The 18,038-nt window shown below is 43.6% G+C and overlaps 1 protein-coding gene across 1 annotated transcript in view; it reads right to left on the reverse strand.

The window, feature by feature from the left end:
* PAPPA (pappalysin 1) overlaps window positions 1–18,038 on the reverse strand; it is a 184,459-nt gene that overhangs the window by 103,910 nt on the left and 62,511 nt on the right. Inside the window, exons 5-7 of the mRNA XM_005231279.3 lie at window positions 17,732–17,924; window positions 11,109–11,230; window positions 5,053–5,560 (exon numbers count right to left, since the gene is read on the reverse strand). Coding sequence (XP_005231336.1) covers window positions 5,053–5,560; window positions 11,109–11,230; window positions 17,732–17,924 — 823 coding nt within the window. The remainder of the gene's footprint in view (window positions 1–5,052; window positions 5,561–11,108; window positions 11,231–17,731; window positions 17,925–18,038) is intronic.

Consider the following 18,038-nt stretch of genomic DNA (forward strand, 5'->3'; position numbering starts at 1 on the left):
CATGAGTGGGATGTATCCACAAAAAAAGTATACAAGGTCCTTGCACGCATCAAGGCAAAGCATTTCCAGGGTAGCTGGTTAAGTATTCGTGCACAAGGACATCTGGAATACCATATACAGTTCTAAAGCCTGTTGGGAATCCAGATGTGTAGCATGCCGATATCACACGGACAACCTAGCAGCTCTTGCAGATAAATCTGGGCATATAAAGTGCTTTCTTAACATTTCAGCCCTATCTTAGATACTCCCCAGTATTTCCTGGCATATCAAGAGAGGTTTGGCATAGTAACTGCGGAGGAGGGGTAAGCAGAAGATGGTGATAATATGGGCTTCAGCTTTTTGGTGTTGGGAGAACATCCACCCAGTGATCTGTATCTCGTTTGGGTGGAAATATGGTCTTAATTATCTTCATGACAGATGGATCTGGCAATTCATTTCAGCTGCTTTAGATCATACATTCCTCTGGCTGGTAGACCTTCAGAAAATAGAGGAATAGATCTTCAAGATGAAGGAAAGAATGCCATAATAAGGATAGATGTCACCATGAAAGTTTAGTGTTGTATTCGGCAGGGACTCGGGTTTACATATCATCACTGTGATATTCATGCAGTCTTCCTATTGAGTCCAGGGGCTAAAAGGCACACCAATAATTGGCTGTAATGAATTATTACTCATTCTGAATAGTCACTGCTGATTCTCCAGCCTCTCTGCTTGTTCACATTTGTAGGAACCTTCAGACTAAAGAACTGTTTTCAGTTCATAGAACTCCTTCAACCACTCATCGCCTAGAGTTACCAACAAGTCACTGATCATACGCCCTTCTGATTAACAGTAATGGTAACCAGTAACAAATGGCAAATGCATCAAGAACGCAAATTTTGAAACAATTATTTTGCGTATAGTACAATGCTGAAGTGCAATGCTGAGGACCCATGTGACAGCAGCCCTCCAGCTACCTGTGGTCTTGATGAGGGTAATTTCTCAGTCGTTCTGCAATCACGCCCCGGAGCCTGAGTGACAGCCACACTCCACTGTCTTAGGTGAGGAGTTACAACACAGTGAATGACATGGAGTTTACAAGCTTAGCACTGAATGGAACTCCTGATTCTAACAAAATATTTTAAAATACTGTATTTACTTCAGATGATGACCAGTCCCCTCCAGCTATTATCAAGCAACAGAAAAGGTTTAGCCATAGAATGTAGGTGTAAAATAGGCAAACACGGAAGAAAAGCATATTCCCTAATGTGAGGAAATGCAAGTTTCTCTCTCTGTGTCTTTTCTTTCTTTTTCAAGTACGAATGCAGTATCTCTAGGTGTCACTTAGGTACTAAAGCTCTAGTCAGTGTAGGAATGGCTCAGAGGAATGTATCACAGGACAGCACACTTGCTTCTCAATGACACTCAACTCTGCAAAACCAAAACTCGTACCAGGGCTTCATGCTGGGATTCTTTCTAAGGTTATTTCAGTCAAAGCCTTTGTCTTGAAAAAAGCCTAAAAACTACACCACACAGATGACCTGATCCGTCACCGTCCACCACATTTTGAGGTTTCCTACGAAGTCTGTGGCAGAAAAGTTGGGAAAATTTCCAATTCTTAGAAACTTTTCCAGTTATTCTGACAACTTTCCAAAACTAATCTTGGTGTCTTTCAGCTTGGCCTGCTGGAGGGGAGAGCACGGATCTTGCCAGCACACCCGGCTGCTCACTGCTTGCAGCTTTGGCTTCTGAGAGTGCAATGGGGAACACGGGCTGCTCAGCCCAGACTGTCCCAGTGGGACTGGCACCTAACTGCCTGTGACATCCTCAGGAGAACATCTCGTTATAGGCACTCACTTGTCACTGAGCTCTTAAAAAACCAGTGGTTGCTACAAACAAATGCAAGAGCAATGATTACATCCCAACTGCAATGATGTGAGCATAAAAGTGCTACAGTGAGGGCAAAGCGAGGGCAAAGCAATTACTACATTCACTATTGTGACTATCTTGCACATTATTTCTAGAGAACAGCCAGAGTGCAACCCTCTATGCATGAGCACAACCCACACTTTGGATTAAATTGTGAGCTGAGACTTTGAGACTTGCAGATGAGGCTCCTTCCTTATCACTCGCTGTGGTGTGAAGACTCAGCAGTTCTGTGCTGCACCTGGCCTGACCTCTTTTTTTTTTTTTCCCCACTGATTTATTTAGCTTTCTGCTGTCTTCCTAGGCTCTGACTCTCATTTTGTGTCACAGATACCAGCAGTTCTGGCTGTTCATACTCAGTGGAATTGAGTGTATCTTGCCTGGTTTCTGTAAGGGCCAAGGAAAAGGTCCTGTCCCTTAGAAAAGATTGTTAGCTTCAGCTTGAGCCAAGAGCTGAGATTAAAATCCAGCTTGAGAACAGAAGGTCTGGCATAATTTTGCATTTCTTAATAGAAGGTTTCCACTGTTCTAGTTATTTACTCTCCTCTGTGGAGCACTCAGTGCTGACTAGGCAAGGGCTATCCATTAAAGGCTGTCTCTCCTCTCAGCTTAAAGAGAAGTTCCCTCTCTTTGAAGGGAAAAAGGTAGGAGAAATTAATTTTTCTTTCAGTATTGCCACACCTGGGGAAAGGGTCTTGCTCACAGATAACAGTGCAAGCAAATATTTTCTTTGGGAGAAAAAAAGACAGTGAAGATCAAGGTCAGAGGAGGCAAGAGTAAAGATATGCGACTGCCTTCAAAATAACCTTCCATAGAACACGTGTGGGGGGGGTTATTTTATTTAATATGGAAAACACACAAAAGCATAAAGGGGTAACTGGCTTGGGCTTACGGAGAGATAAAGGGGCTGCAAAGTCTGGTTGCACAGATATGCTGAATTCCAGCTGTACAGGATGAGACAAGCAGGCAGATGCGAACAGGCTGCATCTACCTCCACACAAACATACCCACGCAGGAGCACAGCCCAGCACCTCTGTCCCCGACTTCCAAGCATCTTCATCCCTTCCTGCTTAGGGCGTATAAGGACCGTGGCTATTCTTTGCACAAGGTGCTAATTCATCTTGCTTTTGCCTCTACCACGTAACCGCAGCTCCATGCAGTTTCAATGAATTTGTCATGTGTCAAGGTATGGCCCAGCAGCAGCCTGGACACAGAGCGTCAGCCAACGGATCTGTGTGACCCCATCACCAGAGGGTATGGATCAATGCTGCGTACGTACGAGGATAAACAAATCATCTCACTTTTCAAAATTTCAAACACATGCGGAAGTCTTCAATCAAAACCAACTACAAGTATTTAAGACTCCTCGCCCAGTAACTAAAGGCTACACTGTCCAAGTGTCTCATGGAAGATCACTGGCAGGATTGTCCCTGAAGTCCCTGGAAAGACACAGGTGACCTGAGGCCAGCTAGGCTACAGGGTTTGTTTGGGATCTGGCGGGGTGGCTGGCTGTGCCAGCCGCCAGGAGCATCCATTTCTGCCTCCTGGTCACAGGTAGAGCCCAGAAGACTAACAGATTTTGTGTTTTTTAGCTGGCTGTGTAACTAGGTGAGACATACAAACAGGTACAGTAACGTTACCCCTGTGATTTATTCCATGACATGCAGGAAAATCGTCATTAATCCTTGTCTACTGATTTAATTACTCTTTCACTTCTTCTAGCTGTAAGCTGGAAGTGACCCACAAAATCATAATAAAAGACAAGGAAATAGAACTCAGAATACAAGTTATGTTTTGGGCTATTTTTTTTTCTTTTTTTTTTCTTTCACACTCTGTTATGAACTCGAAACTGGACCTGATTCTGTGGGAACTTGTGCTAAGGTATGCAAATATTTCAAACCAAACCAGTCCCATTTTCCAATGAGAGTGGGCCAGGTTTCAGGCAAAGATGCTTTCACAGCAAAACCTTGGGAAAATTCACCCTTTTCCATGTTTCCAATATGCCAATATTCATTTCATGCTAAGTGTTGGAATAAGGCTACAACCCAAGAAAGCACTTAAGCACATGCTTAACTTTCAGCACATGAGTAAACTCAGTGATGTCCTGGGTTTTTGCTTTTATATTCATTGCTGTTAGTTACCTTGAATTTTTAAATCTGTAGGGACAATTTGCATCTTCTGAGCTGTATAATTGGGCCATGAAAGGGATGGTAGCTCATGATTACTGAATTGTTAATTAATCATTTTTATTATATTTAAACATGCTTTAGAAGACCATAATGATGTATGCTTCCTTGATATTAGCTGTACTAATTAGATCATCTTTTCTAAATTAGAGTGCAGTTTTCTTAGCAGGTTTCCTTTTATCTGGTGTTCATTTTTCAAAAGAGCTTCATGTTATTCCCACAGATGAGTGAATCTTTTCTAGGGAATCATGCTATGTAAAAGATGTTTTTCTTGCTGCTTTGGAATACCTATGGGTGGATCATGGATCTTTTGTAGGTTTTTTTAAGAATATTTCCTCAACAGTCAGGCATTCCTTGACAGATGAGCATAAGTGCACCTGGGATGAAACTCAGTCTCTACAACAAACTAGTGCATTGGCATGTTTACTATGTTAGAACAATCTCACTCCAACACAATTTGTTTCAGTGACATATGAAAGAAGGAAATGAAAGTGGTTGAAATACGTTTATATACCTGAACATACTATTTTTTTGCACGCATTCTCGAACAATTAATTGGTGCTCCAGCACTGAGAGCCATCTATCTCCTCCATCAAAATATTACTTTCAAATTATATTTAAGGAAACGATGACCATGTTACTCCAGAGGTCCTCATTTAGGTTATCTTAAACATTTAACTTATCATAGCTTAGGGAGTTTGCATATCCTTCTGGGTTAAGGAAAGCCTGAATTTCGCATCTCTGCACAACTAGCCCTGACATTTCTCACAATCATTTGTGAAATCTCAGGCTATTTCACCTGAGTGTGATGGTCCTTGTTCCACAGGGAAACTATTAGAATATCCTCTCTTGGTGATACTTGTTACATCTATCTAGTTCAAAATACTAAAAATCAATTTTAATACTGGACATTACAGGTTATTGTTCTTCGGCTCTCTGGAAAGCGGAAAGCAGTACTTACGTGTCGACAAATCTTCTGCTGAGGTTTGAGATGACAACTGGAGATCCAGACTGGAAAGGAGGCTCCCGAACCACTTTGTACTGGATGGGTTTGCAGTCTACACACAGCATGCTGTGGGGGACAGAGCTCAGCATGGCAGCATCAATTTCCAGGTGCTCATCCAGAGTGTAGATCTGGATCCCATACACCTCCTCACCCACTTGTCCTGCATCCAGCTTTATGGTCAATGGGATATCGCAGAAGACGTTCTGCGGCCCGAGAGAAATGTTCTTCCCACTGATGGTGAGCAGCTTGATGTCATTCACCGCTCCACTGGAGTCCCAGTCCGGGGAAACAAATGTCACCCAGACTGTGAGGGACTCTGGAGTCAGGGGATAACGAAACTCCAGCTGCAGGTAGCAGCCCTGAGGCTCAGGACAGGCTGGGGGCACTGTGTGTTGGTTGACTGCTGAGTTGGGACTCCAAGTTCTGACACTGGATTTACAGGGCTGCTCAACATCTGGGTGCCCTGGAAAGAAAGAAGGAAGCAAAGACAGGGAGCAAAAGAATTTAGAAAACATGGGTTATCATTAGTATCAGTCTTGAAAGACAAACTGGTGACAGAAGAGCTTATCTGTCCAGGAAACTAATTATTTACTTGAGCAGAACAGGCATGGCCAGCACAGAGAGGACAATTATAATGCCAACGTCTCCTGGCCAGGTGAGAAATGCAAAACCAGTTTAAGTGCCTAGCTGGACTGGACACCACACAACACACACTGCCAGGGCATCTGCCCTGCATTTCCTATTTCTAGTGCCTTCCCCTGTGCCAAACAATGATATTTTCTACTCCTTCCACTTGGTAATTTACCTGATAAACAGAGTCACTTTGCCTTCAGTTCACCTCAGCGCCCCTACTTATTCCCTTGCCTCTCACTCTGAAGTACAACCTTCCACTCTTTAACAAAGACAAGAAATGAGCTTTTGTTGATTCCAAGAAGCTGTTGCACTGTGCTGTTGAGGGGCGACTCCTATGCCATTTACAGGCTAATCTAGCACGCTGTGCAAAACCCTTTTTTTTGGAGGCACGTGGAGCACAGGTCTGAGCTGTAGCTTTGGGCTCGCTGTGATGAAACAACAGGCACTTGTACTTTTACGTTTCTCACCGTTGGCTATGTTCAACTACATGGGAGGTACTACTAAAAACTAATGAAAGCCACAATGCTTGCTGGGTTCCCAAATACTATGGTAACATTACAATTTGGCACAGAGTCATGGACTGCAAGATCCAGAGAGGTCAGATGGGTGGAACAGTTGGTAACAGAATCCAGTGAGAGCTATAAATTCCCTCTTCTTTCACAAATAATCACACGAAAAGGGAGCAAGCAGCCCAGGGAAAAGGCAAAGTACAGAAAAGAAGGAAGGGAAAAGTAGAGATAAAGAAAGGTAACGAGAGGAGAGAAAATGGAGAGGGCAGAGAAAAAAAAAAAAAAAAGAGCACAGCTGTTTGCAACCAAGGAAGAAAGGAAGATAAAGTACTGGGCAAACATGAACAAACAGGACATCACTACTAATTTAAAGAGAAAAGGGCAACGTGTGAAGGTTATTCTTATTGTCTGTGATCCAATGAAGTGTTAGAAATGTGCCTCTCTTGTCAAGGGAATTCTCCTGCTCATACCAAATGAACCCAGATGCAGAATAGGTTTCCTGGTATCTCAGGCAGTCCCTCCCCGCCATCCAACGCAATCGTCCTGCAGATGCACAACTTCTAATGCTTCTCCCTCACCCGCACACATGCCATAGCCCTCCTCTCCTGCCTGCATGCCACAGAGCAGTGGGAATGCCACTAACCTGAGCATCTGGAGAGACCACGGCAGAGAGATATTTTGAAGAAAGCCAGAGTTCCATTTAACACGCTCAATTTTTTTTCCCCCTGGCAAGCTCGCAAGTGCTGTGTATAATCATTTTGCAGAGCAAATACCCCCTTCAGCTCACGTTATCTCACAGCATTCACTGCCGTCCTCATGTGCCTGGCTGGGACATACAGGAAGCTCCTGACTGCAGCCCTGAGAAGGTGGGTTTTAACCCTGGTATCTCAGAGGGCTTTGGAAAGATCTGTGAATCTTATCACTGCCATCTCACAGATAGGAAAATGGACTTGATTAATGACTCACAGCTCAGTAATGTTTTCAAAAGTGGGCTCCCCTTGAGTCCCTGCAAATTCACCTCTGCCAGTTCAAGGCTTCTGTAAGACTTAAATAGAGAATAAACCTACATGTTTTGGTAGATCAGAGTGTGAATCCTGGAGTTACATGAACTGGACCCAGCCTCCAGGGAGTTTAATGCATATCATTACCCCAAAATGTGATCTTGACTGTAGTCATTCATAGACTAAAAACCTCAACGAAACTGGGTTAAAGAGATCCTTTCTTAAATATCATCAAACACTTAGACCTGGGTAAGAAACATTAATTTAATTGTGGAAGAGGACAGAAACCTTACTCCATGTAACTCTAGATTTCTACAGATGGGTATATACTACACAAATTACAAATATTTGTATATAAAAAGGAATGGTGTAGTAGCTATTCTGCCCCTGTAAACTCAGGTTCTGAAAATCCTTAGGCTTATGAGGTCGTCAGTGAGATGGGCCACTGAACATCTCACACAACATCACGTCTTGCCTAACAGAAAATGTGAATGTGAGGCTTGTGAGGATAAGCCTAATCTCATCTCCTGGTCAGAGAACAGGAATGGCAGGCTGGGAGGGAGGCTTCCCCAAAAACATTGGCCACCACCACAGCCCGATGGGTCAACACAAGCCTTCATCACGCTGTTAAGTGAAGCGGTTGGGATGAATGCCCCTCTGTTGCCCCAGCACATGGACGGAGACTTGACACTCTTGTTTGGGGTGGCCAGCTGGGATCAGCAGCCTCTCAGGATGCAGTGACTGTCACAGCTATGAATCACTTGCCACATTTCTTAGATGGTCAAGACAGAGGAACCATCCAGTGGGACTCTAATGTCCAGCTGAGACAATTCCACTTGCAAATACAGAATGAATCGCTCTTGAGTGACATATTGGCCACTGGGAAAGGCAGCAAACTAGAGAAGCCTAAGGCAGCAAAATTTTTTATTATATTCTCACACTTCTCTTCGTCAATAGTGAGCCAGGCAGTTGGAATTGACTGATATATGCATATATTGCACAGTAAGCAAAGGTACCTACTTGGGTTTGAGCCAAAATCACCTTTCATACATAAAATACTCCTTTGACCGAGTTGTGAAGGTGATGTAAGGTTTGTTTATCTAGCTGGTGTTGCTGGTGAGAATCCAGGTAGGTTAGAGCTTTCTTGCTCTATGGTGAAGGCAAAGAGTAAATCAGAACTGCCTGATCTCCAGTGTGTTCCCACAACCACTGCCAAGCAGCAAACAACCCCTCACACAAGGGGCACAACTGGCTCTGAGAAAAAATCACAAAATATCTCAGCCCAGGGGATTGGACTCCACCATGCTGGGGCACAAGCAGGGACCCAGGAAGGGGACAGTCCCCACGGCAGAGTTTTGCAATGGGCACGGCTCACACGTGTTCCAGAGCACAGCTGGTGGCAGCTACCTGGGGCAACTGTGCAACGTTAACAATGCTGTGAGACTTCAGGAAAATGAAATCAGACCAACCAGGTTCTGAGCTGCTTCAGAGACACGTGAGAAATGTGGTTTTCTGGTAAGAAGCTGGATGAGTACTACGAAACATTTTCCATGACTGCCGTCTCAAATTTTAAAATGAGTTCATTTTGGCCATGCTTATGCCTCTTTTGTATTCACTTTCCATGAACATTCAAGCAGTTGGAGATTTACACACATGAACGCTTGCAGAAAGTGAATTTAAAGCTTGCATGCTTGAGTACTCACAGATAGACAATTAAAGAAGCCAGACAATGATCTAACTGTGCTATTTGTAACTCAGACCAAGTGCAAATAGGCAGAGATCCTGAATGTCAGGGAGTGTGGTAGTGATGACAGAAAATTACAGAGCAACAAATACCATACACTTGGTATATTTCTACCCTAAAGTGGAGACAACACATTAACATAGTAAGAGGATAGGATTCCCAAATTTTCTTTCCAGAGCAAACGGCACAACAGCAATTGAATGAGACAGATAAGGATCAGACTGCACCCTTCATAGTTAAGAACATGCAGGCACACACTGTAAGAAGAGGAAATTAAATGCAAAATGCAGCTGAGTAATAAATCTTAGAGTAGCTTAGTTTCTCTAGGAATGATGCCGCTGGCAAGACGTGTGAGATCTAGAAGTTTTCAAATCAGAGCTCGTTGGAGAAATTTTGATGGAACAGCGTATCTCAATGGAATATGTAGTTCTCTCAAAATCAAAACACTTTGCAAAATTGCGTTTATTTGGCCAAAATTTTACTCTGAAAAAGAAAGTGGGAAGAAAGTTCTAACAATATTGGAACACTGTGTTTTGACATTTTTGGACTTTGAAACACTTTTAATTCTGATATTAAACGTTGCTTTTGCCCTGTATTATATACTAAAAGGGGTTATTTTCAAATGTCATAACTTAACCAAAGTTCATGAAAGAGGAATTATATGAGCTAAACAAAACATTTTGGCAGGCCTCAAACACTTTTTGTTTTTAATTTTCCTTCATGGACAAATTCAAAAGTTTCAGGTTTTGTTCCAAATGCAACCAGGTTTCAAAGTCTTGTAATCCTTGGCTAAGTCGAAATTCCACCTTCCACCCTGCACTACTACTGCAAGCCATCCAAATTTAGCTAATCCTGTTTACTTGATAATCCAGTCACACTTGTAGCCGGAGCACTGCTTCCTCGGACAGAGCTCTTGAGCAACATCCACCCAAGGGGCAGGCTCGCTCCCGTGCTGCCCAGCAGCCTTGGCCCTTGGATGTCCGTTCTGGGGGTTGAGTTGGTGTGAACCATAATCTCTGTTGGGCACCCATCGTGGGAGATGGGTGCATAGGGTAGGACGTACTCACTCACACGTCTTGTCCCATCAGGCAGCTTTCTTTTGGAAAGAGCAGATTATTATTTCAATCTGCCCACCACAAGCTTGCCACATCTGCTGACCTTAGGACTAGGGAGGGCTCCAGGGTTCCAGCACTGCATATATCACCGTATTAGCTTACAAATAATCTTCCTCGTAGAGCAACTGCCATGTGCTTTAGCTGCAGGACACAGAAGCCCTTAATGTAAGGAGGTATAGGCATAATGAGTTTGCAAAATCCAGGGACTGGCCTTTTGAGTTCACTGAGCTCATCTGTGTGTTTACAGTGAAGTCTGGGCCCAGAGTGTGCTGCTCCCAGAGGAACAGCTTGTGATGGACAGATTGAGATAATATTCTACTTGTCCCAAACCGTAATTTGTGATTACTGACCTCTGCCTGGTATAATCTTACACACTGGCTCTACCACATCCACCTACTTACATCATGGAAGGTACATATGGAGGAGGATTAATGATGGAGATCTAATGGCACTGTACAACCAGCCCTGCAGACCGTTCCCCCTCCAACATGCTCTAAGAGAAACGGTAAGAATGACACCTGAAGTAGACAGGGCTTGACGTAGACACCTGCCTTCATGCTGCAGAGTACTTGCCCAGAGGGCCATCTCCTCTCAGCCTGTCTGCTGGAGCAGCCCATTACTATTGAATGGAAGGGAAGGCAGCAGAAATCAGGCCCAAATAAAAACCAAGCAATTATTCACTTTTGGAGTTGGAGTAGAAGGAGTAAACAGCTCCCCTGAGGAATTCATCTGGCAGATGTGAATGATCAGCATTTCTTGGCACTCTGCTGCTTTCTAAAATTCAGGTTCAGCCTCTGGAATTCATTTAATTCATGGGCAGGGTCAGGACACGGGGACCAAAACACAGGTATTTCAGCCAGTGGCATTACTTCAGGGCACAGTGTACTTGATCTGCTACAAACAGGTATGATCAGTCACTCCCGGATTGTCCCACTGGTTTTGTGGCTCTTTTTTTGCTTTGGCCCATCTTGTCCCTCACCATGTCTTTGTCCCCAGCCCTGTGACTCACCTTCTGCTTCCCGTGGGCTCCAGTGCCCAGAGGGATCGCAGGGCATCGGAGAAGAGGCGCTGAAGGCGTATTGCACCAGGACTCTTCCTTCTGCACACAGATCACATGCTGATCCCACTTCTCTAGGAGGCCAGGAAAACAGGAAAACACACCAACTTAGTAACAGCTGAATGAGCTGCTTATTCAACTATATTAAAAGCAATAAGACTTTGAATTCAGTTTCACTTAACCCTCTTTTCTCAAGGCACTGACAAGAGTGTTTTCTGACGTTGACCTTCTGTAGGTTTGGGCTAACAGCCTGTGTAGACGGCATCTGTGAGTCCGCCATCCAACGTGAAATGACAGGAACCTGTGAAATCACACTCAGCTATATCTTTTTTTTTTCCCTTCCTCCCCTGCACTACAACTGGATCAAACCCTGACAAAAGAAAATACGTGTTGCTTAGTGGTTAGAGCAGAAAAATTGGCCTCAGGAGATTTCAGATCTATTTTTGCTCCCACCATGGATTTATTGCTTGAACTTGTAGTATCTGTAGGCCTTGGGCTTACTGGTGATTAGAGGAGAGAGTGAAGTCCCAAGCTCTGAGAACATCAGACAGAGCTGCTCTGTGAAGCACAGCTTTGCTAAGTATGCAAGGAGCCACTTTTGGAGGTACCTCACAGCCCAGCTCACCAGCCTGGCAAAGGGGTGGGTTCTGAACATACAGAAAAGAACATGCCCTTAATCCTTTATGCAAGGGAAACCGGATTCAACACCTGGCAGCTTTGATACCAGTGGATGGCTCTTTGAACTGGAACATCTTATGGCTCCACGCCATCAGATGGCATGACATGGCTTTCAGAACGGCACTTCACTGCCCAACACTAATGTTACTTCACCTGCACATCACTTCCAGTACCAGCTACAGTCAATAAAGTACTATGAGCAGAAGCGGTTGAACAGGAAAACCCAGTCAAACACCGATTCACAAACATTTTTGCTAATACACTCACAAGCTCTGGGTTTAAGCTGATGTAGATCTGAGTAACTCTAATATCTTCCATATCATTAAGCTGATTTATATCACCTGAGGATGCAACTCACACAGTTCAGCCCTACGTTCCTCAAGTTCATAAAATTTGGAACCATGTATGACCCATAATGTGTAGTTATTCATCCCAGTAAGTTGTTTATTATGCAGAATTCATTGTTCTGCTTCAAGGAACACTGCCCACTCAAAAGGAAAAAAATTAATTACCTTAATGATTAAAGGCACCTAGGAAAGGATGGAAGTTTTCAGCAAACAAACTGCGCGTAGCACACAGTGTACTCTCTAAGCTATCCAAGTAAGTATGGATTGAGTCATCAATTATTATAATCAGCTATGCAAATTCTAACCATCTCCCATTGTGCAATTTATTTCAGCACTGCTTTACGAAGGGCACTGTGATCCTCAGGCAGAAGTTATTCTAGATCCTCAGTGAGGACACCAGGACTGTAAATCTACTCTTGCAGCCCTCCCAGGCTGTGTGATCTCCTTTCCCATCGGTGGTACGGATGACACGCTCAGCTGCTCCACAGCTTTGCATCTCCTATTTGTTGACAGGGATCGATCTGAAAGTCAACTTTCTGTTGGCTTAATTAGGCGGAAGCAGAGATTGTCAACAGGGTGGGCTTGGAATGGAACCGGTGGTAAAACTCATATCCATTTCAATATGGCCCACAGCCACCCTACAAAGAGATGGTAAATGACAGAGCTTGCAGACAGTGCAGAAAGGGATGCACCTGCTGAAAACATCTGAAGAATAAAATGTGGCAATGAGGTAGAATAAAGAAGAGGGAGGCAAAGGTGCCCTCCTCTTCCTTGCACGATCTGTAGCACCGGTAATGAACAAATTTGGGCATGTTGCGAATACCTTCTCTCCCTGTCTCACTTCACCCACCTGCACTATTGGTATGACACTGTCTCCCTGCTTCATTTCTTAGCTGTCTATTCAGCAGTGCTTTAAGTGTCTAACTCGGCTTGTCTAAATAATATATGCAAAAGTATTCAAGAATCCAGAATAAAAGGTACTGAGAAATCAAAACGTAGGATTATTATTGTGCAGTTGTTTTTCAGACGCAGCCACCAACAATCAGGATAGAAGTCCCTGCAATAGTAATCTCTCAGTTTCTCTACAAAGAGACTCCTGCATTAGCACTTGGTCCTGGATGAAGACAGGGCTTTGAAAGCCAAGTTTCCACAATTAGGACTGCTTTTTACTCAAATTAGCAGCTATACAATTTCATCACAGGCTGCCATGGTGGAAAAAACTGTAGGCTTATGGACAAACATTTCCTTTTACCAGCAAGGACTTGGAGGTAAGAGAAATCACAAGGAGCATCATGTGGGAAAGGCTATGAGCAAACTTTCTCTTTTTACTTTTCCAGTTTGGGAGCCAAACTCAACCCTGATGTAACTCCACTGGCTGAAAGGAGTTACACAGGGGATGACTCCTGGGTTAAAGTTTTTGGTCTGCAGACGCTTGCACACAAATCCTACAAACAGCCATGAATGTCAAAACTAATTATGGCATCACATTTACAGGCTTATGAAATTCTAAACCAGATCCTTACACCTTATGCAGCCACTGACATCAAGACAAAATGAGCGTAAATTGGTTCAAAACACTATTAATTAGTTAACAATAGCATATCTGACAACTTGTACACTGGTGCACATGACTCCCCAAAGTGCAGGGTGATGGAAAATCTAGACTTCTCTGTTTTCTAATAAGCCAAATACTGGGGAAATTCCAGTTTATGAAGTTCAGAGCGCAGGAGGAATTCATTCCTACAGCATGATATTTCAGTGTAGTGGATTCAAAATCTGAAGATTACTAGTGAAAAACAGACAATTCTCTTCAGGGCCAGCACCAGTTCAGTGGGGAACTCAAACCCAGTAAAAAACTATCATTCCTTTCAGTAAAGACTGCCTGTTTTCAGACTAAATTGTATCTGCTTACTTGAAATTCAGAATTGATGCTTTCCCCCTCTAAGGCACTGAAACTTCCCAGCAAGGTTTAAGCAAGTGATTATCAAGCCCAGCCATCTAGATCTGGGACACCATACTGACCAAAATGTTTGCTTGCTAAGAATGAGATAGAATCAGATTCATGGAAATGAATGCAGTCACCTCAATGAAAACTTGGAAGACCAGATGCATTCAAACTTTTCTGTCCAAGCAGAATTTTCTGCAGAGCCCTATTACAATAACTGTTTACATCCTGCCTACGCATATCAAACAGGAGGCGCATGAATGGATGCTTAGCGACAGCAGATGAACGCATCTAATAGATGCGGTCAGGAAATGAATAGGGTTTTCTTTTTCTCCCTTGTTTTCACTTGTTTTGTTGCCTCTATTATTATTTTATTATTAAATATTATTATATGCACATGTGACATTTTTCATGCTTTTATTTAATGGGAGGATGGAGAATGGCATTCCAATCCTGTGTGTAGTAGCTACAAGAAGAAATGCTGGTTCTTGATATATTTGATTGTTAGAGATGTTTAGAAGCTCAACCAGCTGGTGAAGCTTAGGGTCAAACACATGCTGGCAAATGTGCAGGTAAATGACTCTCTAGAGTCATATAGTGGACACCAGTTGAACACACTAAATAAGTAAGGATGCTATATCAGGAAGAAAAGCACAGCACTCCGCACACAGCTCCTGTGCACATCTTGCCAAGGTGTGAGGACACAGGATAGCCAACCCCAAATTTACAAAAACTATGAGTTAGCATTACTGTCTGTCCCCAAATCCATGTAATTAATGATGTAATTCCTAAAACCAAGGCCCTAAGAGAAAAGCACCTAATATGTGGCAGCTGTGACAAAGCTGCATCTAAGCAGGGAAAAGGCACATGGACTTGTACTTCCATGCTTCATGTCCCTTCAACCGCAGACCTGTCAGGATCTCACCCATACATACAGTGTTACATTTTTAAACACAAGGCTAAATTTTCCTTTCTTAACTTTCACTAAGCAGAGGTCACTGCCTATGCACAGCTCTAGAGAATAAAAGGGGCATAAAAGGAACTTGAGTTACACTGAGTGCCTACAGTAGCATTGTCATTTGGATGAGGAACGAGGTTTTGAAGGAAAAATCTTCATCTTCCCTGCTTAAAGCAGCCCTAGTGCACGGATGCTGGACCCATTTCTGCCTGAATCCAGAGTGGACATGTGCTCCAGGACCACACCTGATGTGCTACAACTGCTGATGGGGCCAGGCTGAAACAACCCCCCGAAACCCCTACAGTGTTGACGTCAGGTTTTCATTAACAACTGTTTTGCGCTGGAGATCTACTTATATTGGGCCACAATACTTGCTAATGTAGCCAGAGCCATTCAGCCTTTTAAGGCAGTTCTACACTGTCAAAACAGCATGGAAGGGGCCTCTGTGCATTAGAAACCAGGCCCAAGGCACTCAGCAGTTGAGTATCAGTCTTCTGTTTTTTACATGAATAGTCCCATTGAAGTGAATGAGTTTATTCATTCAAGTGAGGCAAGTAAAATTTGGGCCATGGTGTGCACTTTGTGTAAAAATATCTGCAAAGATTTACAGTATTCCCACACACAGATAAGATTATACTCGGCCAATTTTACCGCCTACTTGTCTTGCACAGTGACCCAATTTTACAAATTGATATAGGCATGCAGCTCTAACCGAGCAGTGCTGGGCACATCGGTGCTGGAAGTTCAGCACATGAGCTTTTCCAGTATTAGTCACTATAATACTACTATCATCCTTGTTTTGATTAATATATCAGAAATGTGGGCATGTTTTAGACAGGATCACTTATCTCTCTCAGTAACATTTTCACATGGTCACAGCAACATTTCTGTATCTATTAGCACTGGGAATCTCATTTTAACAAGGAGTTGGACTCAAAGTACTTGGGGCTGTCTCTTTAAATCTCTTCAGTAATACTGAGTACACAGATTTGAAAACCCAAAGGACTTCTTTTTCCTAGAAAATTGCTATTTATTTAACATATGATAACTCTGTTATGAAATTGTAGATTTACCACGCTATCCACTGTATGTTATTTAAGAAGCAACTAACTAGAGGTTATTAAGAACATATTGATTGAGTTATAAGAAATATGTAATAAAGACATATTTGGTTACATAACAATTAGTGCTGTATAAATGTGTTTTAAGAGGCAGATGGTATTTATTTAACACATAATAAGTATCTCCTGAAATCTAAATTAAATTGGAGAAACTTAATTTACCTAAAAATGATTATGGGCTAAAAAATCCTGAATTAATTTTCAGAACTTCACGTAAATCCTTTTCACACACAGGGAATAAAAGGATTCAGTTACAAAATTGTAATTAAAGCAAACACTTTTCAGAGCACGAGACCCCTCTTTATCAACTCCCAATATGATTTGATTGCCCTCCTCATATTAATTTGCAATAAAGGTGGAAAATCTCATCTGGGCAGAAAATACCAGCTATCTGTCTCTTCAGATAAAGTGCAGGCTGGCCACTGAAATGGCCATTGTGCACTAGCTGTGCTGGAAGGAGTTTCACCCCTCATGGAGGCAGTGGCTTTCAAGGTGCTCTCGCTGAACAAAGCAGCACTGCTGAGACAGCTCTTTGGGTGCTAATATGCTTGTAAATTCAGCCTCCTGCGATACGTACTGCTACAGTCCTGAAGGACACTCGAAGTTTGTTCCCTATAAAATAACAAAGCAAAAACTGGAGAAGAGATGCAAATAGGGAAGGTGAGTTAATGGTACTGTGAGAATCAACCATTTAGGAAGTTCTGTGCTAGGACTCCCATAGCTCCTGCGGCTCATCCAAGAGCTGCATCAGACTATTTAGATGAAGTACCCAGTTGCTCAGGTCATGCTGGGGTAGAGCTGCACCGGCTATGAACTGCAAGGCGGTGTGACTCCCGTCCCGAGCCCTGCACTCAGTTCATCTGTCGTTACGGGTACCACATCACTGCGTGCCTGTCAGACACAAACACACACACACACTCTGACCTACATGCTCTACACAGGGTGCAGTAAGATGACGCTCACATGATATTCAGGGGTTTAGGTCCTTGGCTCTGTCTTGCTCAATTCCCATCTCAGACCTGCAGCTCAAGGAAGGAGGCAGCATTTGTTCCTCTCCCCGGCCCTGCCACCTCCTTGCCCTGGGAGTCTCCATTGCCCATCAGCTCAGTGTTGTCACGGGAGTAGAAACAAGATTCACTTTGTCCTTGCAAAGGAAACATGCAAAAGGAGGAGGGGGGAATGTGCCAGCAGAACTGAAGCCCACAGGTATTTGTGAGCAGCAATAACAGCAGGAATCACAGGGCCAGAATTGTTGATTGAAAATTACTCCCATAACATATGGAAAAAGATTTGCCCTTTACATGGCAAATCAATGGCCCTCAGCTGAGTGCTACAGGCTGAGAAAGGAAGAGCAGAAAACAGATCAATAACCTCCTCAGTATGAACCAATTTAGAAAAGACCCTTAATCCAGACCGAGCACAGCACATGATAAAGCTGCGCTCCGCGAGTGGGGCCCCAGGCTGTCCCCCTATTTCTCCCCTCTCCATTCAGTTCAGTGCGGGAGTACAGAGCAGCGCGTGATCACCTTTCAAAGAAGTGGCCATCAATGGGTGGAAACCACTCCAGCGTGACAGAGGTGGAGGTCCGAGACACGATCTGGGGGGCAATTGCAATAGGAGCCGGTTTCTTTGCGGGCTGCCAGCTCTGATAGACGAGGTCCAAGTAGCAGTGCATCCTGGCCACTTGGTTGGGTGTGAAGGAGTCCGTGCAGTCATCGTCTGAAATTACAACAGAAACCACATCAACCACGTGGGAGATCAGGCAGGAGCAAGAGAATTACAACCCGGTGAACAGCAGCTCCTTGCAAGGGCTGGGCTGGGTTCTCGCAGCAC

Source organism: Falco peregrinus, chromosome 1 (assembly GCF_023634155.1).
Source record: "Falco peregrinus isolate bFalPer1 chromosome 1, bFalPer1.pri, whole genome shotgun sequence".
In the NCBI taxonomy this organism is placed as follows: domain Eukaryota; kingdom Metazoa; phylum Chordata; class Aves; order Falconiformes; family Falconidae; genus Falco; species Falco peregrinus.